The sequence below is a fragment of the Anas acuta genome, chromosome 11, assembly GCF_963932015.1.
Source record: "Anas acuta chromosome 11, bAnaAcu1.1, whole genome shotgun sequence".
Lineage (NCBI taxonomy): Eukaryota > Metazoa > Chordata > Aves > Anseriformes > Anatidae > Anas > Anas acuta.
The window spans coordinates 18,470,180-18,493,210 of NC_088989.1; the positions used below are offsets into that span (position 1 = coordinate 18,470,180).

Genomic DNA, 23,031 nt, shown 5'->3' on the forward strand with positions numbered 1-23,031 from the left:
CAGAAGCTCAGCATCTCCTTTCCCCAGTTTTCTCTGAAATTTCCCAGCTGCTTTACCTACAGCTTCAAGACTGCAGCAGCTGTAGGACCAGGCGCTCCTCCGAGCAGGACTGCTGAGAGGCGGTCAATAAACACCTTCTTGCTGAGGAAGGACTGATCATAGTCATGCACTTTCCCCCTGCCAGCTACTAAGAGAGGAGAAATAGCCAAAAAGTCATTTAAAAGTCAAGAGGTGGAAAAAACTTTCAGAAAGCATCAGCCAAAGAGATCTTCTTCCAAAGCCTGTGGGCAACAGAAGCTTTACAGCGTACGTAAGGGCAGTAATTCATGGCTGAGATTGCAACCCAACTGTCCTTTTAATAGAAAAGTACGTTATTCATAAGACTCATAACATATTCTGAAGGCTCCCAAGCATCAAAAAGGTCATACTTCCCCCTGCATCAGCATGCACTGGCTTTGCATTCTGCCTTTTTGACAGAGCTATTATAACCTGCTCAGGTTTGGGGAAATATCTCTTGCTTTAACACAAAAAACATGCAGGCTGTAGGTGAAATTGTATTATCAGACCTCTGCTAAAGGTCACAGTGAATAACTTCTTGTCCAGGCAGTGACAGCGCACGCAGCTAATGCTAACTGCACAATGGAGCCCAGACTGGGGCACAGCTTCTCCAGCAACTCAGCTGCACACCAGCTCTGCTTTGTGTACGGTGCTCAGCCAGTGATGGGCAGCACAGAACGGCCATCACGGGTTTACGTGGTCACAGGAACTCATTCTGCTCTAATGCAGCAGTGTAAGCGTTCAGATACCTTTATCAAGGATCTCCCCTGAAAGGTCGCATTGCTTGATGCCCAAATACTGCCAGGTGACATTCAGGACAGAAAATGGTAACCGAACTGTGGCTGAAAACATAGCCTGCTGCTCAGGACAACGTGGCATGTGGTAGTGACCAGGAAGACATCAATATTAAAATAAATGTGTGAAAATAAAGAACTTTAGAGATTGCTGAACCAAAATGCTTGCTGTCAGGGTGACAACTCCTCCTGTGTAACTTCCAGCATTGGTGCTGCTCCCTGTACCGACTGGGCCCCACTACACTGTCAAAGTGGCCCCCTGACGGTATGAAAGAATGCTCTTCATTACTCTGCTACCACAAATGACTGAGAATTCATTAAATGCAAAATGCTTTGCATGCTGCTGAGCCCTTTCCAGCAGATCAACACAGGTGTGACCAACTCAAAAATGTATTTAATTTTTAATCAATCAGTTTGCAGCATGCAGGTTTAAGCCTGAGGAGTCTCTCCTCATGGAAGCGCTCCAGGAGCGTAGCAGGTCAGGCAACCGTGCCTTGACTACCTCAAGTTTTGCTTAAGGGTCATTAGCTAGTCAGATTTGATGGTCTGAAATAAATAGGGAGGTAATCAGCTTTGATTTTTTTGTCTGTTACGGCGGCTGTCTTGAGATCCTGAACTCTCGTAACGAAGCAGCGCTCCTGTCCCCTCATCAGTGGCAAATGCAGGGAAAAACCAAAAACCAATCTAATAACACTTCAAGTACCTAAGTCACTTATTAACTGGCTGGCAGTTAATTATACTAATGAACTATCTCCTGCTAAAAGATGACTGAATATGGGACACTGCTTACTGCATAAATTCTTTCTGTTTTTATAATTATTGTCAAAAAAAAAAAAAAAAAAGATGAAAAGGCAGATACTGCACAGAAACAAAAAAGATGCTTTACAGAGTGTTCAAAACGCATATCAAGAACGAGATATCACTCGTATAGTAAAATGAATTCTTACTGAAAAAGGAATAAAGCCTTTCCTAGATTTTTAGGAAGTTTTTTCATTAAAATCACTTCACATACCAGGATTTTCATGATCAATTTACAGCATCCACAGATGTTAATCACACAATTCAGAAGCATTACATTGATCAGTACTCACCAATTACTAAAAAGTCATCTGACTCCTTCCGGAACATGCAACATCTTGTTAACACCAGATTAATGCAGAGCTCTATTTTCTCACTACCTAATTTGCTTTACAATCTGGCAGAAAAATAATCCTCTTCAAATCTACAAGCAGGTAACACTTCCATACAGCGTGTGTTTGTTTGTTTCTACATTCAGTGCCAAAAGATACAAGCTGAAAGGCAGCTTCAGGAGTTCTCAAAATATGGTAAAAACCCACAAACCAATCAATTGGGCAACCTAAGAACATCAAAAGCAGTACCCTTTCAAAACAAATCCTGAAAGACAATTGCCAGGTGGGTCTGTGAAGCAGTAAGACCGGCAGTGGAAGCATTCTAGGTGCCAAGCAGGCAAACACTTTTACCATAGTAACCTATGGTTCTGCATCAAGTAGCTCCTCTGAGCTTGATTATGTAAATAAATAATAAAACAGTCTGTTAACTTCTCTAGAATGCCTGGGATTAGGTTTCTGACTTCTAGGATTTCAATATTCATTATGCTCCATACCATGAAAGGACAGAGCTGTAGCACAGCTTCAACCTAGGGCTGCTCTAAGCCCAAACTAAAGGTTTGAGCTAAAGCCTGATGCAACTATTTTAACACAAAAAGATGAAAACCCAGAAGAGCACTAGAAGTTGACTCCAGCTAATTCATTTTTTTTTTTTTTTTTTTTTTTTTTAAAGTCAGTTTAGCTAAACTGGCATCAGGTCCTTTTATACAGGAACAACCCTGTAGACACAGGTTTAAAATAAAGAACAACACTCTTAGAATAAAACATGGCAGCGACCAAAAGCAGCCTTCAGACCTCACACTGGTTCACCACTCAGTTTAGGAATTATTTGACCCTTCTTTAGCAAACAACACCCCACAGTCTTCAAGTTCTTAAGTACCTTGGCTCTTTGTACAGGAAAGCACAGAACCAAGAAGCACTACTGCTGGGCTGGCAGTTTGCATACCCTCACCCTGAAAGACTTCCAGGTGAAGAAAGGCTTAATTACCTGCAAATATTGCAGCTTCCGTGGCAGTTCTGTTACACTACAAGTTCAACAGGGATTACATTTAAATCATCTACTGTCTCTAACAGTCCCTGCCTATAAATTTTTAGCTTTTAGCAATAACATTGCAGATGGTGTATAAAGATGGAGAGTGCATGTGGAAATACCAAGCAGTAGCGTTTTAACAAGCGCTCATAGCAAGGAAGCAAACAGAACTGATAGGGGCTGGTCTTGCACCACCAGATCTGAAACCTGTCACAGCTCAGCATGCCCTTCCTGAACTTGTCACAAACCACTAATTTAAATTAACAATCAGGCTGAAATAATCTATCTGTGCAAACACGAATACACCCTAGCTGAAAATGAGCAGCATTTAAAGGCAGTTAAAAATAATACGAATCCTAAACAAACCCAAAGCACAGGGTAATTCACCCCTTGAGCAAGTCTGCTTTAGGAAGAACAACTGAGTTCAGGTGAATTAATACTGGAATGATTTCCTCTCCAGATTCCTATGCATAGACCAAAGACAATAGGAGAAACATGGCACATGTAACCAACGAACATATTTTATTATTTAATTATGCAAAGTGCACGAGGACACGTTCACACCTCCTAACTCAGGATTCCGAAGGCGCCGCCTTCATCCTAACCTCGCAATGATTTGTTACACTGGAATCAGGAGCTTATTAAAAATTCATTAACTGCAATGTGCTATTGGCACTGTCATTCTGCAGAGATCTTTTAACCCAAAGGAAGGTTTGCGCTAGGATAATTACAGTTGTACTGTATTAAAATACAAGAGTAATGGCTATATAGAGCCATCCACTGGCTGATGATTAAAGCATCCAGACTGCTAATGACAGCTTGCATTCAGCTTTGTCTCGTAGCTTTCCAGATGCAGTATTTCAAGATGACAATGCAGATTTCAAGATGACAAACAAACCCACACAGAAACTGAATACAGAATCAACATGTTCTGAAGTTCAGGAATCAATATGGAAGACCTGAGAGTTTTTGTTTTGTTATTTTAATCTTACAGGTGATTTCCCCCAACCCCCAGTAAATCTTGTTAGAGCTTAAGCCATAGAACAACTAGAAGAAAATCACTTTGATAATGCCTGATCTCAACAAAAGGTTCCAACTCCATTCTTTACTGCTATAACAAAACGTATCAGTCTCCTTTTCTGAGAAGCTGTATAGGCATTAGCCCTGTAGTTGCCAGGAGGAATATCTGAGATCAGTGTTCTAGTTTCCATTTCAGATGGAAAACAAAGTGCATAAATTATAGACCTGAATATATACCCCGTTGTCGTTGGCTATGTGTGACAGTTAAACAGCCATAACAAGTGGCAAGTATCAGCAGAGGACAGTTTCCTATCACCTACAGCACAAACTACCTCTACCCTCAGCTTTCAGCCCTGTCTATGCAGCCCGCTGCAGCTCCTGGGGCTGAAATGTCACTGCAGCTGTGAGCTCCGTGTCCCCTGCCCTCCCACTGCTTGCTATACTCCCTTACCCAATGCTAGCACAAGATTTTTGTGTGGCCTTGTGGTGAACCTTGCTGTTGCAGCCGCCTGGGAGAAACAAGACCTTTTTTTCCAGCTGACTTTCCTGCATGGATGTGCAACGCCTGTGCTGGCACCATGCACGGGCAGCCTGGGGGCAGGAGCAAGGAGCTGCAAGTGTGGGGGCAGTACCACCACTGAACCAGCTCATGCTGCCCAAAATGCAACTAAGGCTCAAGTGAGACCCTTTCACTTGTCAGGGTACTGGTTTTTCTTGACGAAAATGCAGCACTGTTCTGTCAGTCCTTAGAAAAAACAAAGCAGATGACTAAAAATAAAGTATGACTGAACCAAAATGGAAAATGTTTGTAGCAGAAGGAAAATAAGTGAAGAAACTCCATGACAACTCATACTGAAGACTGATTCTTACTTTTTTCCAGATGTGTAGAGCACTGAGAAGTAACTATTGACAATTTTCCTCCATTACTTGCAAACGGAACTTTTAAGATGCAAGCTGAAAACTATGCGTTACATTATTATAAACCTTTAATTTATTCTCTGCGGGCTGTGGATCTGCTGATTCAGACGGCTCCAGTCTGCTCCTCTAACCACTAACCCCATCCTTCGGGGCTGACTGGCATGTGGCGTGTTGCTGAGAGCTCGGGTAATTCAGCATGCAGCCGGGCTGCTCCCAGGCTTGGTGTAACACGCTCCTCTCTGTGCACACCGATGTAACCCTATAAATGCGACAGCTAATCTGAATATGTTGACAAACTATTTTATAACTAAATATTCGCCTATCTTCCCACCTATGATGTGTGACTGAAATGCAACCTTAACATTAAGTAAATGCCTGATTCTCTCACCCCAGTGCTGCTTTCGTGCTTTGCCAACTGTGATTTTGGGAGTGCTTTCCACCTGCAAATACCAGAACAAGTAGGCATTCACCAGAAGAGGAAAGAGCTGTTTTTCAGAGAAATACTGCCCCAAAGTGAACCTCGGAGCAGTGGGAAGGGCAGTTTGCCCCCTGTGCACATAGTGCTCCAGGCACAGGCTGAGGAAGAAGGGCAGTAGCTGTGACAGCAGTGGTACTGCTCTGCCCCCCGCTCAGGAGCAGTGCCCATGACAGACAGTGCTCTTCCCTTCCTCAGGAATATCAGCGACAACCTGCAGTGCTTCTGAAGGAACTGCAGCGGTCAGTGCTTCTGGAGGAACTACAGCGGTCACTACCCACACAAGAGGTGTTACGTGTTCCTGCGTAACACCTCTTGTGTGGGTAGTGACTGCTGTAGCCAAGGAGAGTCAAAAATGGCACGGCGTGGTGTGTTGTGAGCCACTGCTGGCCTAGGGGAGGTCAGACCTGGCTTAGGGAAGAGGATCAGGAGCCCAGATCCCGGGGGGTGGAAACAGGCAAACTGGTCAGGAATGAAAATGCTCCCTCTTGAGAGCTGGGGACCAGCTCTAGCAGAGCACTGTCCCGGGGCTCAGGGCTTGTCCTGCTACCTACGACATGCTGTGAGCCCAGCCACACTGCCTCTCCTGCCCCATAGGATAACCTGGTAGCATCAGAGGCTCTCCAGGGGCTCAGGGAGCTGAGCACTTGGACAGAACAGAAGTCTCCTGTTAAGTGGCACAAGCTCAGCTGTGGTATGCTAGTGAGGAAATCCCTTCATCTTTACAATTCTTCTAATTTCACTACAGGAGTAGGCAAACACCCCGCAGAAGGAAAAAAAAAAAAAAAAAAAGACATCTAGACAGCGCAGTGTTTTTCCATATCACACTGTGCCGCCCTCTCCTACACTTACTACAACGTGACTTAAAGCTTCCCCATGTAAAAAACAAACCGCTGCATTCTGTGCCTTAATTCTTCTACTGCTGCATGTGTTTCACCTTGCTGACAGGCATGACCCTACAATTTTAAGATCTAGTCAGGGTAAACTTAGGCACATACACATGGATGTAGATGCTCTCTTCCCCCAAGGCACACGGTCTAATTAAAACAGACAACAAAGTCTAAGTCAATTTTTTAAAGCAGTTGGATTCCAATGAAAACAAGCCCAACCCTGAAGCCCAGCACTAACAGTTTTCCTTTTGAGTGGGACTGTTTTCTCTCTCAGGCATAAAACCCCTCATTCAGGCTCTGCACATTCGTTAGAAGCCCAAGTACAACTGGCCCAGTGTAGTCAGGGCAATGCCCTGCTGTTTGGTGCGGTGGCACCCAGGGTGTGTAGGAATACTTTTACCAGGGCGGCTTGCACACAGAGGGAAAAAACAAGCTCACTGTAACCCTAAATAAGATGTGCCTAAGCTGACTGAAATCTCCAGCAGGGGCTGCATGGGTTTCACAGTTCCCTAGAAATGGGAGGAGGCAGATAGGGAGAAAGACTGGTGTAGCCTCATACTTGGTGGATATAGACATGAGCCAGAACGGTTAGTGACAGCCTCCTAGAATGCAGGGAGAGGCTCAGGATTCCTGAAAGATAACAGAAAAGCAAATTAAAGTGGTAGAGATCTTTTTCCACAAAGGAAATATTTTCTTTATGCTCTCAGATTCATTGATGTTGCTTGCAATGAAGATACGCTGTGTTAGAACAACCAACAACTGAATCTGAAAATGCTCGCAGCACTTTAACAACCAACTTTATTTTGCATTATGCTAGCTGAGAGCCAGCGAGCTGCTCTATAAATAAGCAACTACTGTAAGCTATGAAGCTAATGTTCAACCTGCATACTCTGACCAGTAGTAAGTTCACTGATAAGAGAGAGATGTGGCTGTTTATAGGTGAGCAAAATCTGCACATTAAGCTTTAGAAAAACAGCCACACCCAAATAGTACGAGGAACCTTTGAAGCTCAGTCTTGTGGGGGACGCTTGCTTTTATAGCCTGAGCTGTGCATTGGACTTTTCTCAGAAATTTCCGGCAGTACTAAGGTCAGGATCAATATCTATGCTGCAACGACTGTTTCTCTGTATTTAAGCATGAATTTGGTTCATTTCAGACTTTCCCTCTATTTCTGGTTCCAAAGCTAGATCATAAATAAAATTTCTTATTTTAACTGAATCCTCTCTCAGGGGTTATTTCCAGTTTCTGCCGTATTGACTTGCTCTCTGCTGGGAACTAAGTGGCTTTTCAGCTTTATTTCAGCATCCTGATGATAAAAGCTCTCCACAGCATCATTCTGGTTGTAATGAACGTTCATGTAGGAATCCAGGCTCTCTAACCTCTTTCCTCAGCACAGAATAATTATGCAGTGTGAAATGCAGTAATTATTTAGATTACGTGATTTCTCAAGGGAAGTTTGCATGACAGAATGCACCATTCAGACCATATAGCCCCGAAACACGAAGAAACTATATCATGAGAATGGCTAGCTATTTTTAAATACATAAAATTACTGTGAGAGCACACAATCACCAAGTGTCTCACTTAATAGCTCCATTCCTGGAATAAACTCTACTGGAATCTCCAGCAGTGTGCTTGGCAGGGAGCACGCAGCTTGTCAAACGCAAACCACTCCAAGAACGCGACCGGCGATGCACGGCAGCCACAGCCTGTCATCTCCCTGCAGTCGGCTGCGTTTTCACACAACGCACACAGGTAAGATACGAGCGCTACACTCACTTAGAGACGTTTGAAACTTAAAGTTGTATCCTGCCATAAAAGCCTCCGCCTTCTTTTCTCCCCCTTCTCCTCTGTCTGAAGCAAATGATGCTTGCAGCATGCTAAACACATGCTTAATCTCCGGATTTGGGAGATACAATGAATAAAAGATGATGATAGGCAAATATTCATGAAAGTCAGGTTTCTTTCATATTCCAAATTCCGCCTGCTTGCAAATGAGGCAGAGGTATTTCCAAGACCAAAATCATGAAAACTTCTCTTTCCTTGAAGACTGTTTACAGTAACCCTGTATTTTTCCTTTCAAAGCTTTAGTATAAGGGCAAGAAAGAAGCTACCCAACCAAGCATCTCAGACTACTTAGAGTTAACTATGCAGGGCAAAAGAATACAAGCAGGGGAAGAGACAACGCATGCAGCTTTCAGACACTTACCACAAAGTAAAGTTTAAATACTCTTACTGTACCTGATCGTCCTGACAGAAATGCAGTATTTCCACATCAGATTCCACATTGCACTGCCATCTCCCTTCATGACCTCCTCTGAAGTGTTTGCAAAGTTAGAACGATTCCAAGTAACTCAAGGAACAAGAAAGTTTAGCAGCATACGAAAAAGTTAGTCCAAGGTTCATGCAGCCGCCAAGCACTGATTCACGATTTCCAAGTGATTCCTCCGACCTCCACTCAAATGAACTCAGAGAGAAGCCAGCTTTCTCATCTGAAGTCTCGGGTTACTTCTTTCTTCGTGATTTACAAGACTTGTTGTTTACATTATTTGCAAGCCAGAGAAGATTATTAGAGGCTGTTCAGAAAGCCACATATAATATTGCTCCAAGTTGTCAAGAAAGACAAACCTACCTATGCAGCACCTACAGAAATTGGTTTCATTTATTCCACTTGAAAAAACAACAACAACAACAAACCCAGCCCAGTAAGAGGGCCTTAGCAAATCACTTACTGGATCTGTGAGGGCTTACCAAACTCGCTAAATGATATGGCTGAGGCTGAACAAACTCCCAGCTGTTTGCAAAATTTCTCGTGTACTGTAATAAACTTCGTAGTGCTAAAAGAAGTAATGAGTCATTTTCTAAGGCTGTGTTTGAACACAAAGCTGTGGCTTTCAATAGTGAATGTCAGCTATGACACTTAGCTTATAAAGTACATCAAAAATAAAACAGTAAAATCTGACTAAAAAACACCACAAAACTTACTTTGCTCACAGAATTCCCTTATTGTCCTGAAACCTCACAGATAGCTAAGTGATGGTTGGATTTTGTCTTCATGACAATATTTACCCCTCAAAAAGAACCCCAACCCCATGCATGACATAACACACAATTTCTCAATGATGATGGGGATTTATGAAGAATATTAAATATTTACACTGCTGCTTTTTATACTACGCTGGAGAATTTAGCCCTTAATTTTTCAAGGATTTAGTTTAAGTGCACTGCATTTATCACCAAAACGTTGAATAGGATTTAAGCCTCAACAAACACGCAGAATCACCCTATATAGAGAAGTTTTATTATTTTTGTTGTTGTTATTATTTTTAACTGAAACACAAGTCCTCGAAATCCTACCCTGGTTTCTCCGAGACCACCCAGAATGTCAGCGTTGTTGCTATGACATTAAAACTTTGCGAGCCTTTAAAGCTCAGCCCACTAGACCACACTCTCTTCTCTGCAAAGAGGTCAATGGCACAGTTATCAGGGGTTCTTCTGGATCAAAGACATTAAATGAATGTTTATATTATAAAACTTAATTAAGCAAGAAACTAAGTTCATGCTACTTCTTGGGAGAACAGTATGCTTTTATGATTAAATGTCTGTTTTCTGTTGCACAACTCCATTTTGTACAAGACCATTTTATCTAGGATCTCATGACTGGTACTACTAGTCTGAAATAGATTCTGTTTCAGTGATTTTCTGACAACGATTCCAGGAATAAGCGACTGACAGCTCATAAAAAAAGTTAGAACAAGTTCCACAGCACATTATACATTTTAAATCAGTAGACATAATGGAGAAAAATTGCATTAGAAAACTTACAGACCTGTTCTTAACATAACCATTGGAATCCATTTAAATGATGGAAAAAGCTATGAAAGTTCAGGCAGATCAGCTGAATGCTCCTGATCACCTTAACATGCGAATTTGAGAGATGGGGCACCCATGATCCCGTATTTCTTACTTGTGTATGGTGTACACTTGGAATACTTGATTTAGCATAAATAAGTCCATTATATATGAAGTATTAAACAAACAGTAGTTTATTTTTGGTGTAGTATAAAGCTAGCAAACAGCATGCTTATTGGTGTCACCTACCTCTACTTGAGCATGTATTTGAGGCATCAGTGTAATTGGTGTACTTATATTATGCATTCCTTGATTCACATTCAAGTGCAATATTTAGACATTATCAGCATCTGCAGCAACAGTATTTTATGTCTCTAAAGATAGATTAAGGTGGATGTCATACTGAGATCTAGAAGAGACTTTAAATACAGGAGTATTAATCACTTGCTTCATCCATGTTTCTAGCATTTATGCGTATCCAGTGATCAAATGGATTAAAATAACATGCGATAGCATCATAGGACAAAACTGAGATGCTGCCTTTTCTTATTTTTCCTTTTCTTTGCCTTTTTTTTTCCCCTTTTCTCTTAAGTCATTGCGGCAGCATTTACCATGGGAGGAAGACTACAGTTTTATGAAAGAGCAAATGGAGCGTTTCAGTTCCTCTCCTGATGAGCTGAGTTTGTTCGCTAATTCCCAACGCGACCAAGGCAAATCAAGTTAGCTCTCCACAAAGCAAGCATTCGTTCTGCAGGGAACAGCAGGCCCAAATTTGGAATAATTTAGAGCTGATAGGCAGCCTGCAAATACAAAATAATACACACACAGAAAATGTTGAATACTGTGCAAACTGTGCTATGAGTTGATGTACATCAGCATTTTGGGTCTATGATCAGATCTCAGATGTACATAAATGCTATTTATTCTGGTGTAGGTATAAAGAAAAAAAAGACTGAAATTCTCACTGAAATGATATTTGAGGTATGCCTAAGCCTAACAGCATCCTGTAAAGCTTCGTGTGGGCTTGATTTGACCAACTGCAGGTGCCGGTGTTCTCAGCTGTAGCTGATGATTGCTGTACACACATGGATGAGGCAAACTGGCAATTAATCAAAGCCCATGGCTAATTCTGTTTCAAGATATGCTGCCTTTTCAAAAGACATCACCCTCACAGTGTGATTGCTAAGGAGGTAACGAGATATTGAAGACAAAATTGTCCCATCAGCTATTTCTTACTATTAAGAAAAATCTTGTTTGGGAATAGAGCTTTTCCAGCAGGAGGAAGACAATGTCCCCTTTGTCTTAGCTGTTTACCTTCTTTTCCTTTGTTCGCAGTGACATTACTATGCCTGAAACAAGACACAGATTAGCATATCAAATGATTTCACTTTTTTGAAGCCTTGTTTGCTTTCACTGTATAACAAGTCAAGATGAGCCCCAGCACCTCAGGGGCCTTTTGGCATCACATCTGCCTTTGACACGGATTTTCCATTTTGTACATCAATCATAATCTATCGTAATGACTCCAGTGACAGTCTTCTCCCACACTCACATGCTTGGCCAAGTAATCCCAGCCAACACAGAGACTATGGGGTGGTAACAAGGGATGTTTGGAGACGGTTGCTGCCTGGCTGGTTTATTATTCCTCTTTGGGTGTGGCAATAAAAACTTTGGTTATCTCTTCCCCTTGAAATGAAACAACAGATTCCATTCAGAGGACATCACTGCATCCACCCAGTCGTGCTGTGCATGGGACCAGGCCCTGTATGAAGCGGAGCTTCCCAAACAGATGTACTTGGATTCTTTTTCTTCCATTATACTCCTTGGAAACCTTTACTAAATTTTCCTTGCTTGTAAGTCATCTACAGCACAACGCTCATTTTCAGCAGCCACGTCAGCACCGCTGGGGCCAGGCCCACAGTGGTGCCCTGCTAATGGTGCACGCACTGTAAGCTGCCTCCATGCTGCCAAGCTGCAATGGGAAGCTGCAAGGAGCTCTGCCTCCTTCCAACATTTCTTCCCACTTCAGTACATAGACATTTCCAAACCCACTCATCATTATGTTTGATTTTCAATGGAGGTAGTAGTAGGTGTATTAACGAAGTGCTGTCCCCTGTATCAGAATGTCATGTTTGCCGAGGCTTCGCCCCAGGTTTGTGTCCCCATTTCTGCACTGAGTGGACACGCCAGCTGTCCCAGAGTTGCATTACACTGTGTATATAACAGGCAAACCAATCAACTTTGTAAAAAATATTGTGTCTTTTCAGGAAGAAATCTTTAATTCAGACACAACTGCCAACTCAGAGAAAGGTGATGTCGTGCTACCAGCATTCCCTTATGAGAGCTGAGCAAATGGTTGAGGCAGCTGAAAACGCACCTGCTCGGGGCTCTCCCTGCCTCACCGCCAGGCTGAAGCTGTCTGCTGCAGTCAGCACGAAGACCGCCTGTTTCTCCACTGCTCCCACCTGCTGGCTGTAGCTCTGGCTGCGACTGCTGCTGCAGGTGAGTTTGCACCAAGACAACCTGGGACAGCTGAGACAAGCATTTTTTGGCTTTCCGAGTGGGCACAGAAATGCTGGGCTGGAGCAGGGGGGGAGTCAAAACAATTGGAAGAAACAGTACCAAAAAAAAAAAATAATACTGGAAATGAATTCAACAGAAGTTGTTTGTCAGAGCCCTCAACTTGGCCACTTCCAAGCACACAGCAAATGGTTTAGTATCAGAAATACGGTTTGTTCAGTGTTTTTTATTGCTAAGAAGAACCCAGAGCCACCATCACTCCCCTATACAGTGAAGCAGAGCACTTAAATTCCTTAAAAGAAAATAATAAATAAATAAATATTATGGGGGGTTGAGTAGGGTGGGAAATGACAGAAATGAAGGAGAACTGGAGGATTTCAATGTTTGTTTTTTTAAAGACTGGAAAAAAAAAAAGCTTCTCCAGGCAAAGACATTACCAGGTACATAAATCACTTCAAGTATTAAAAAATGCTAGAGCTAGGGTTCCTGTAGAAGCTGTAGGAGGTACATTACTTTCAAATGATGTTAATAGCCAGGATGCTGAATTTGGAGGCTCCCATTCTATTGCTCTCCTGCCTCCCGAGATTCATTCCCATTCTGCACTGAAGCCTGAACAATAGGCAGTGCTCAGGGGGAGCTGAGCACGCCGAGCCCCTGGCGCAGAAGTTGCTGTGAAGGGGCTCAGAAGAAAGGAGCACCCAGGACACCTTATCTGGTCTGCTCTCTGACACAGCCACGCACTCCGGATGTGCATCACTTTCCGCATGACATGTCTGCAGCCAAGATAACCTTACTACTTCAGCTGTGAACAGGCTCACCCTAAATTCGGTTAGTGTAACATTCCCATGAAGAGGGAAACAGGCATACTGCAGGCTTCACGAGTGAAGGTGGCAATTCACTTATTATCCTCAAGTTTCTACCAGGACAAATGATCAGGAAACAGAATTTAACAGTGTTCCTACTAGTAAGTAGATTATATTTATAGGGCATTTAACAAAAGAAGCTGTGAGCGCTGGGGCTAGCAACCATCACACATGTTTTTGGTTGTCAGGAGAGTTCCAGACCTATTTTTAACTTAGGTAACATTGCCTTTAGACAGCAGCTATTACCAATTAAGGATTGAAAGAAGCCTTGCAAATAGACAGTTTTAACTTTTTAAAATGAAAAGCAGTCTGGCTTTTAAGGCAATTTAGGGCATCTTTAAACCCTTAGCTTGTAACAGGTCAACATGTTCATTAAATTGGGGAAGAGGTTTAAATAGATTATGTTCACTACATTTTTTTCCTCAGCCTCCACCATGTTTTCTTTCCTTCCCTTTTTAACTTCCTATTCTGATTTTTCAGACATTCCTAAGAGCATGCAAAACGACATTTTCTGGGAGCTCACAGCAGGGACATCCACATACCGGTCCTTCTGCAGAATAAAGCCAGCGTGATTTTGGCATTTTGATAAAGGGCATCCCCTCTCATCCCCACAAGCTGGCAGGTTTGTGGTGCTTCTAAGAGGCCCCTGCAGCATCCTTCCAGCTGCAGTCACTGACAGGCTCCTCGTGTGTCTCCAGCCACCACCGTGCTCCCAGACGCCCTTTTCTGTGACTTAATCTTGGATGACTATCAAAGGAAACTCAGAAAGCTTCCAATCCATGTAGGCTCATAGCCAAATGCACCATTTAAATGTGACTGCCCTAGGGCCTGCCCATCAGTTGCATCTAAATACGGTAGAGACCAGACACTGACAGAAAAGCCTGGCACACAACTTGCTCTCTGGGGGTACAGCTAAAGGGCAGGCAGCACCACCTACACATCTGCGAGGGCTGCAGCACAGATACTGAAGTTCCTCAAAACCTGGCATGTGTCTTTGAAGCTGTGCTTGTGGAAGGCTGAAAGCTGCACAAGCGTGAACAGTGGAGAACCTGAATACTCGGAGATGATTCCTGGGTGCAAGACATTTCAGAAAGGCTTGACATGCGGCTTACTGATGACCGCAAAGAGACAGAAGAAGAGAGGCACATATACAGAGAACTGCCTCCAGCCTGAAACCCAGATCATCAGTTACAGCAGCAGTCTGAGGAGACACCACACAGCCCTCTCTCTATGCTAGCACAGGATTTTTGCTCAGCAATAGCAAAGTCCCACAGCAAGCCTCGGTGAAATCAGGGCATGGCAAATGAAGGGATCCCTAAAGATCCACCAGGTAGGAAGGAAGAGCATCCCAGAAAGTTAAGGAAAACTAGGAGTATGAAACAGAGCATTTCAACGCTTTTATGAACACTCAGATACACAGTAGCGTGAATTACATTACAATGAAGGCTTTAATCAGACTAACAGCTATTTTGGGTGTTTTCAGTTATCAAATTGAAATCACTAGTTCCCTGAGTGCAGACAAATCCTCTGATTGCTTTTAAGCCATTTTCTTACCTTATATATTTAGTTGAGGTTTTCCTCAATCACTTTTATACTGAATATGGGAATATTGCAGTCTGCACTGTTTGCTGGCTGTACTTTAAGAGGATGGTGGATCTTGGGGGGGAGGGGGGAGAGGGAAGGGGGATGGGGGAGAGGGAAGGAGAAGGAGAGAATTTTATGCTCTCAGCTGCTCCGCAATTGCATAAACTTTGCCAGCGTGAACCTCCTGGGAGAGCTGTACTATAGGCATTATGACTCAGCCCTGCTCTGGATGAAGTCACTGTCAAGTGGAAGCAAACTATTTGTTTCTAACAACATATATGGTGAAGTCCAAATGCAAGTTCAAGACAAAGCTGTCATTATTTCTCCCACCCACTTTGCTATTGTTTTGTTCAGTTCAGATCGCAAAGGAGCTCACAATTTAAGTGAGCGCCAGAAGGAGAGCAAACCAGCTGACATCACCATGTGAGCAAAAGAAGTTCCCTGCTCTCATGGACCAGAACCCAAAGATTTTTTTTCCCCTGACTCACTGTTACTGAGATTTGTAACTATCATACAGCTACTGCTTCCAGGGCTGGAGGATTGCAATATGCTATATAATGACCTCTTCCCCCTTTATTAATCCATTTTTAAATAATGGATTTAAAAATAGACACCCCTTTAACTATGTAGTAACGTGACAACTGAGACCTTTGCATCTCTTTTTGAGGCTGTGTTTTGCTTAAAGGAAGCAGTGCTGCTCCTTGCCGGTTAGCAAGCACCTTGTCTGGCACATCCGCAGCCACCCCACATAATCACAGAAGCGGAGTCCACACTGTCAACACCAGAGACGAGGCACAAAGACTATCAAAGCACTCTTTTTTTAAACAAAGAGTTAACCTTGAAGACAATCCTGACATAGATCCTTTAAAGCACATGTGCCATCTTTGAAACTCCATCTAAATTAGGACTGGCAATTCATGCAATGGTTTCAAATGCTACAAATTTGTCTTGGATAACAGAGTGGGAAAGAGGACGAGCAGAGAGCTGCCGGTGCCCCGCAGAGTGCAATTTAGAGGGGCTTTAAGTAGCCTCTGTGAGTCAGGGACTTGGTGACGTTCTAGCACAGCAGTAATAGGCTGCTCCTATCAAGGAGATTTATGAAAGCATTTTCATTTATAATCACCACTGAAACATCCTAGCAGGACTGAATCATATACCAAAATATAGACCTGTTCTTGCTTGGAGATAGGCTTAAGCACATGATTCAATCCATCCTTAATCACAACGCTGGAATTGCCAGTCCCAACTGGAGGCTGGCAGAAACAATGTCAGTTAATCCCCGCCTCAGAAAACCTGTCATCGCTCACTTATCTTGTTCCGTTGGGGTGGCTGGAATAAGAGGCCTGCTAGAAACGCCAGACTGTTCTCTAAGGGACTCATGCCTCTTTTGGAGAAACCAAAATTATAAAAGCAAAATGAAAAATGAGAAGTAGAAAATTGAAAAATTCTCATTTAAAAACTGTGCTGTTTGTCAGGCAACCAGTTTCCAGTAAAGTAACCTTTACAAATTTAGCACTTTTTCTTTTTAAACACTCTTGTCTTAGCAAAAAGAAAAAATTCTGGGAGGAAGAATCCCCCTCCCAAAATACAGATTATAATCTTCTTCACCACCAGGAACAAATTTTCTCACTTTGTATTTTATCTTTAATGCAATGCTAATGGTAACAATTTCTCGCTTGGGCTATTACACACCAGCTGGCAGAAGCACAGCACGATGCACCCACTGGCTAAAGAAAATCTTCACTTTCGCATGTTAAACCTGAAGTCACATGGTTTTATAATAATCCACTGAGCAAGCATGAGACATTCATCCTCAAAATCCCACAGAAACCCTACAGCGATTTGCTCATCTTACACTTTAATCTATTATAGAAATTCATCTCTACACTTTCAGTATTTGTATTCAAAGGGCACTGAACACCAGCAATTAACCAAGGGGTTATGGCACAGACCAAAACGCACCCAGTGCTAAAGGCAACACGGAGCTGAAATTGGATTTCCACAGATGAATGATCAAACACTTTTTGAACCAGGCTTCTACCCCAACACCCACAGTTTTCTCCATATAATCTGCCCCAACTTAGATAAAAGCAGACTGTTAGTTTATGTACGTTACTGGAGGCACCATTACCTGGCAGTAACTTTGTTTTGTGAACGTGCACGTGATGGGCAAAGGCCTGGCCACTGGTGTTGCAGCTGAACTTCTGAAATAGACTAAAAGCACAGTTGGTTTATTTTGTTCTATTTCTCCCTTTCCCTTTCTGTGCTGAGAAAATATACATCACTGAATCAGTTCTCACAAAGGACTGACAACTGTACAGTAGCTCCAGGCTGGGTGTAAGCCCTTAGCCGAGTTTCTCTTTGGGACTGTCACACGCACAGCTTGGTAGAGAGTTCTGGAACTGAACTTTCACTTCATAAACTTATGTTCAAAAACTGGTACCTCAGAAAGCAAAAATTGTCCTGTTTTCACTCCTTCCCATCATCCAGAACCACTGCTTTCTTGTGATACCCTGCCAGGCACTACAATACAGGCAGGGAGGGTGACTTGCCCCGTGCCCCTCTCCTGTTCCCAGCCCCACAGCTCGGGGCAGTAGGGATGGAGCTCCACCACTGCCAGCCTCAGCCTCTCAGCAGTCCCGTTCCCAAGGGTTTGAGGAAGAAACAAGTGCCAGACAGCAGCATGAGGAGCCAGCCCCATCCTGCCACACCTCTCAGCACAATGCAGGACCAAACAGGCCCTGCGTGGACCTCCCTTCGACTCCATGAATATCAACAGAGATGCAAAGGTCTGTGCAAGCAGCTCCCAGCACAAGACAAAAATTATAACTTAAAACCACAAAAATTATAGCATAAATGACAGTTGTCCAGGTCAGGCCACAGACATGACCCCATAAGACTTCCCTGAGTAACAATGTCTGAAAAACACAACTTGAGTTCTGAATACAGCAGCCAGCCATGGAACTTCTGAGCTGACCAGAAACATTTACTGTAGTTTTCATCATCAGCTCCAACTGAAACCAAAAGTCACACCAGGCTCAGGCAGCCCACAGCTGGAAATAGAAAGCAGTCACATTTCTTGTCACGTACGGCTCGCTCAGAGTGAGTGTGTGAGGGCACTGGGCTGAGCGGGCCCGAGCCACCCCACAGCATCAGGATCACACAGCCCCGACAGCAGCTCCTCCGCAGCCTCCCGGGCCTACCCCAAGAGGTCCTGCGCTGTCACAGTGCCACGTGCACAGGGGGAAGGCTCAGGGGGTTGGCACTATTCCCTCACCACCTGCAGCTGCACCTCTCCACCCAGAGCCACAGCTGGCTGCCAGCAACAGCAGCACAAGGGAGCGGTGTACCAGGACGTTGCAACTATGCTCCTGCCTCCATTTGCTGGCATGAACAGGGTATAACGGAGGGCAGACAATAGCCCTACTGCAAACACTAAGATTTCATAATGACTCGTATGATGGAAACGTTACTCAAGTCCAGTTTTGGTTACCTTATTTCATACATAACATTAAAAACATATAGAGACACACACAACATTTCTCCCCACAGCACCTTGGCTCTTTTCCAAGAGCGTTTTAAACAACCTGCAAATACTAATAAAAAGTAACTAAAAGTAAGTGTCAAGAAAGATACTTTTTCTTTTATGTATTATCTTCCTTGCATTTAGTTCTGTTATTCATTCTGGACCATTTGCTATTCATGTTCATTTGCCACTCTGCTCCAAGCAAGAATTTATTTTGCTTATAATATGACAAAACTGCAACTTCCCTTCAATTCTCCTTTTCTCAGAATGCTGAGAGTGAAGTACTTCCACCTGATATTTAAGTGCTTAACCTCCTTTTACTTCTGTTCGTACAAATACTCCAGGAGGAGGGCTTAAGCGCATCTAGGTTTCAATGACAAACAAATTAACTGTCTGGAAGGAAGTAAATGGAAAGTCCTTAGGTATTGCCGAGATTTCCATTAGGAGATGCAGAACAACTCCAGGGTAATTCATTGGCAACAAAGCTGGGAGGCTGCCAGGAATTCAGGACATAAACCTTTAGTCCAGTTGTATTTGCTCGCATCAAAACAGTCTGGCTGTATTTCTGTTATTTTATACGGATTCTCAGCAAGGAAGGTACTGCGAGGGGCTAGGAATAGGTTGGAAGTTTTTTGACTTCGAAAGGAAACCTGTGAAAAACTGCAAGGCAATAAAGCTATCTTTTGAAACTTCACTAGCCAATGGTCACAGATGAGGGTCCTGTATTACTCAATGCCAGAAAGTGGGGGGCACCCCTTAAACCTTGAAAAAGATTGGAACAGTTCCTTTGCCAGCCTTCAGTCACTGCATGAAAAATTCAACTGCAATTAGCATTTAGTACAAAGCACTTTCTGTAGGCTGACAATAGACAGTCAGACCAGAAAGTGTACATAACAAGAACAGAATCCTGTTTTAAATTGCATGGTTTTTGTTAACAATGAAATGATCTCCACTTTTCCTCAGAAAATTCAGATACACATAAGTCCCATTGGTTGCTAGCGTAAATTAAGAGCAAGAAAACAGAAGTTTGGATTAAAAAGCATTAGGGTAAGTTCAGGGACACGTTAAATGGAATTGCTTATTTTGCTGTTCCATTAAATAGGCAAGCTCAATGCATCTGACACCCCGTCCTATTCTTTATGATCACTATTCACCATCAATCATTTAAGCCGTATGTCAGACCTGCCTAAGTGAAGTGCCCACTGCTCTGAATGACTGCGATGCACGCTGTGCGCCACGAGGGAAACCAAAGATAAACTATTATACTACTAAATACCTCCGTGAAGAAAAAAATAAAATAAATTATCTATGCATTACATAAATTTCCATGACATTTCAATTAATCTCTTAGTACTATTTACAGTCTGTAAACTACACAGCACAGGCGTCTGTGCCTAAGGATAAAATACCAGAGAATAAAGTATTAATTGAGTCTTAGCTGGGATGATTTGACTTAAAGCAAACGTTAAAACCAAACAGCATCACCACCTTTCACATCTGCACGCAGAGACAAAAGTGGCTGATAATTGATGCAATAAAAAAGCAGCTTTACAATCTTTGTCACAAGTTCTCATTAATTCTCTACCACTCCCTTTTCCCGTGCATATTTGCCTTTCAGCAGTAGAGTAGAACAGCAAGTAAAAGCACTGGTGGCATCGTGTGCAGCCACCCAGTTCCGAAAAGAATTTCAGAGTTAATGTTCTCTTACCTTTTATAGAAACCATGAAGAGGCTGGAGACACAAAAACTGCCAGTAATCCAAGCAGAAGGCCTTTAGCTTCAGCATTTTCATATACTTGTACTGCAGCAACTGTAGTCTGCAGCTAGATTTTAACAACACAAGACTTCTTTTTGTTATGATTTGAATGACTCAAATCCAATCCAACACTCCTCTCCTTATTGCTGCAGCATAAGTGTTCCTAATTGCTACCAATGCATGCAGCTAGTCGTGCACATGGCACGGCACCTGCACAGTTGCAGTATCCTACTTTAATACAAAGAGGCAGTCGCACAAAGGCTACAAATTCACATAGGCTTTTGATCCTGATGGCAGTTTGTCTTTCCCAAAGTCTCCAATGCTACTGGGATAGCTGTTATTACACAGAAATCCCACTTCTCCTTTTGGCTATTTTAGGCCATTCTAATAGCCCTCTGGGCAAACAACGTGTGTATATTCCGGTTAAGGTTTCTGAAGGACCTTTGGAAAGCATCCTGAGAGCTTGCAGAACTTGGGAAAACACAAGCAATTATCTCAATCAGATCTAGCAACAACTGCCTATAACCCCAGTAGTGCTATGATCCCATCACACAGGAACGGCAGTCCTTCCCCGCACCCCCCTCCTCCTTTTTTTTTTTTTTTTTTGTTGTTGTTAAATAAAGCAGCACACAACTCTGTTAATCAGCTCCTCCCGTGCAAATCACACCAGCTCCATTGTCTGCCAGCACCTATGGAAACCGTGGGCTCCTTATGACAGGGGAAAAAAAAAAAAAGAAAGAGAAATCCCAGCCACCCAACCGCCGGAGCAGCAGCAGCGCAGACCCTCCCCGCTCGCCAACCAAATTACGCTCATCTCATCTCATCTCATTTCATCTCATCTCCTTCCCGACACGCTCCGCCAGCGGGGGCCGGGCGCCGCCAGCTCTGCGCGGGGGGGTGGCGGGGCCGTGGGTGCAGGGGGTGCCCACAGCCCGTGGGGCCCTGGCACCCCGCAGCGATGCAGAAAAGCAGCTTGGGGGGCCCGGCTGCAGGGCGAGCCCAAAGCCCCCTGCACCCCGCCAGGAACCCCGAGCCCTCAGCGGCTCCGAGGGACACGGCAAGATGAGCAGCATCTTCTGGGGGAAGCCTGGGCTCGGCGTGCGGAAAGCAGGCCACCTTTACTCAGGAAACACAGGGGTCTAAATTTAGTTTCTATCTTTCATAAAAGACAGTGATCCAACTCACCCACTTTTTTTTTTTTTCCTTCTTTCTCCTCTTACACCGAAGCGTAATTTACTTTTCAGGAGTTCGCCCGGTCTCCCAGGATACTCAAAGCAAGAGTTAACCCGAGGTGGTGCTGCAGAACTGCCCTTTAGCAAGAAACCTTACTGGCACTGGAGAAAACATTTTGGTTGTTTTTAAAAACAAAACAAACCACAAGTGCCCTACTGGAGACTGGCTGGTTCTTACGTCCACTTTGCTGACCAATTTACTTTTCCAGAAATTACAGTTTGGGTATTTCTCATTCTGGTGAGTTTTTGAAAATCACCAATAGGAAATATTCAGAATATAGCTTGCAAAAGTACCAGAAGAATAGAGGAGATTAAGAAATCCACAGAAATAACAAAAAACAAGGTCAGAATCCAAAGACACATTTAAAAACAAAGATTCTAGCATTCAAACCATTTTCTTGTTTTAACATTTTAACACTGCTTAAAAATATAAAGCAAGCCAAACTCCTAGTCCTTAACTTGAGATCTGTGCTCAGCATAGGCATATCTAACTCCCCAAGTGCCTGGATAATAAGCTATATTTAGGGATCCTTTAGGTTTCTGGTTTTACTCATTGTCACTATTCAGTTACAGAAATGCCTTGCAGCATTTTAGAAAACAGATTTGAGCAAGTTTACTTGAAGTGAAGTTATGAATATATTCAAGTAAGAATGGACAGTTTCTTTAGAGGAGTAAAGCAATAGGTGTATTATGGCTGGACAACAACATTCAAAAATGTTCACGTTGCACTGCCTGGCATTTCCCTCAGAACATATTGTACAGTATAGGATGGGAGGTGGAAATGAACAGATCATGAACAAACCAGTTTGTATGAAAAAGCAAAAACATGATGTGCAGATGGGCCTTTTTTAAGAAAGAAAAAATCTTTTAAAGATTCCATTCAAAATAATCAATTGCCTCCGCCTTGTGCCTGCAATTACTCCTTGGGACTTCTTTCAGACCAGCAACAGCACTGGTACTCATGAAGCGATTCCCAAGAAAACACAATTGCTTACTTTTCAGAAGTAACAATATGAGACAGTATGAAATTTCAAGTCTATTTTTCTTCCTGATCTCACACTCTCTGGGGCTTCATCAACTTGGCAGTTCTCCAGGAAGTGATAACCATGATGTCAAATGTTACATTTTCCTATCAAAATCTTCCATCCCTGCTTTTGATCCCTAATATCAGCCCCTGTTTTAGAGGGATAGTTTTTATCTTCAGAGGAACTGAATGAAGCCCTTTGGGATTCAGTGCCTGTTGCTGAGTCTCAGCCTCCCCCAAGTCTCCCTGGTGCTGTCCCCTGACTTTGGTGAGATGGCAACGCACTGTATGCACCCTTTGGAGCAGACCAAGAGGATAACAGGAAAACCTTTTTCCCTTTATTTCCAAGAATAAAGGGATGGCC

General features: G+C 43.1%; 1 protein-coding gene and 1 long non-coding RNA gene across 16 annotated transcripts in view; one reads left to right on the forward strand and one right to left on the reverse strand.

Moving 5' to 3' along the window:
• IQSEC1 (IQ motif and Sec7 domain ArfGEF 1) overlaps positions 1–23,031 on the reverse strand; it is a 341,882-nt gene that overhangs the window by 130,789 nt on the left and 188,062 nt on the right. The window contains exon 1 of one of the 15 annotated variants that reach the window (XM_068694446.1): positions 20,365–21,007. The exons of 13 other annotated variants lie outside the window; for them this stretch is intronic. In XM_068694446.1, the coding sequence (XP_068550547.1) occupies positions 20,365–20,447 (83 nt within the window). In that variant the 5' untranslated portion in view covers positions 20,448–21,007. Of the gene's footprint in view, positions 1–8,552; positions 8,978–20,364; positions 21,008–23,031 lie in introns of those variants that run through there. One more of the 15 variants, XM_068694447.1, reaches the window with a different exon arrangement.
• Positions 5,760–20,353, forward strand: LOC137862400 (uncharacterized). The gene is made up of 4 exons (XR_011100240.1): positions 5,760–7,399; positions 7,903–8,066; positions 12,431–12,665; positions 14,027–20,353. It is a non-coding gene; the product is annotated as an uncharacterized lncRNA (long non-coding RNA).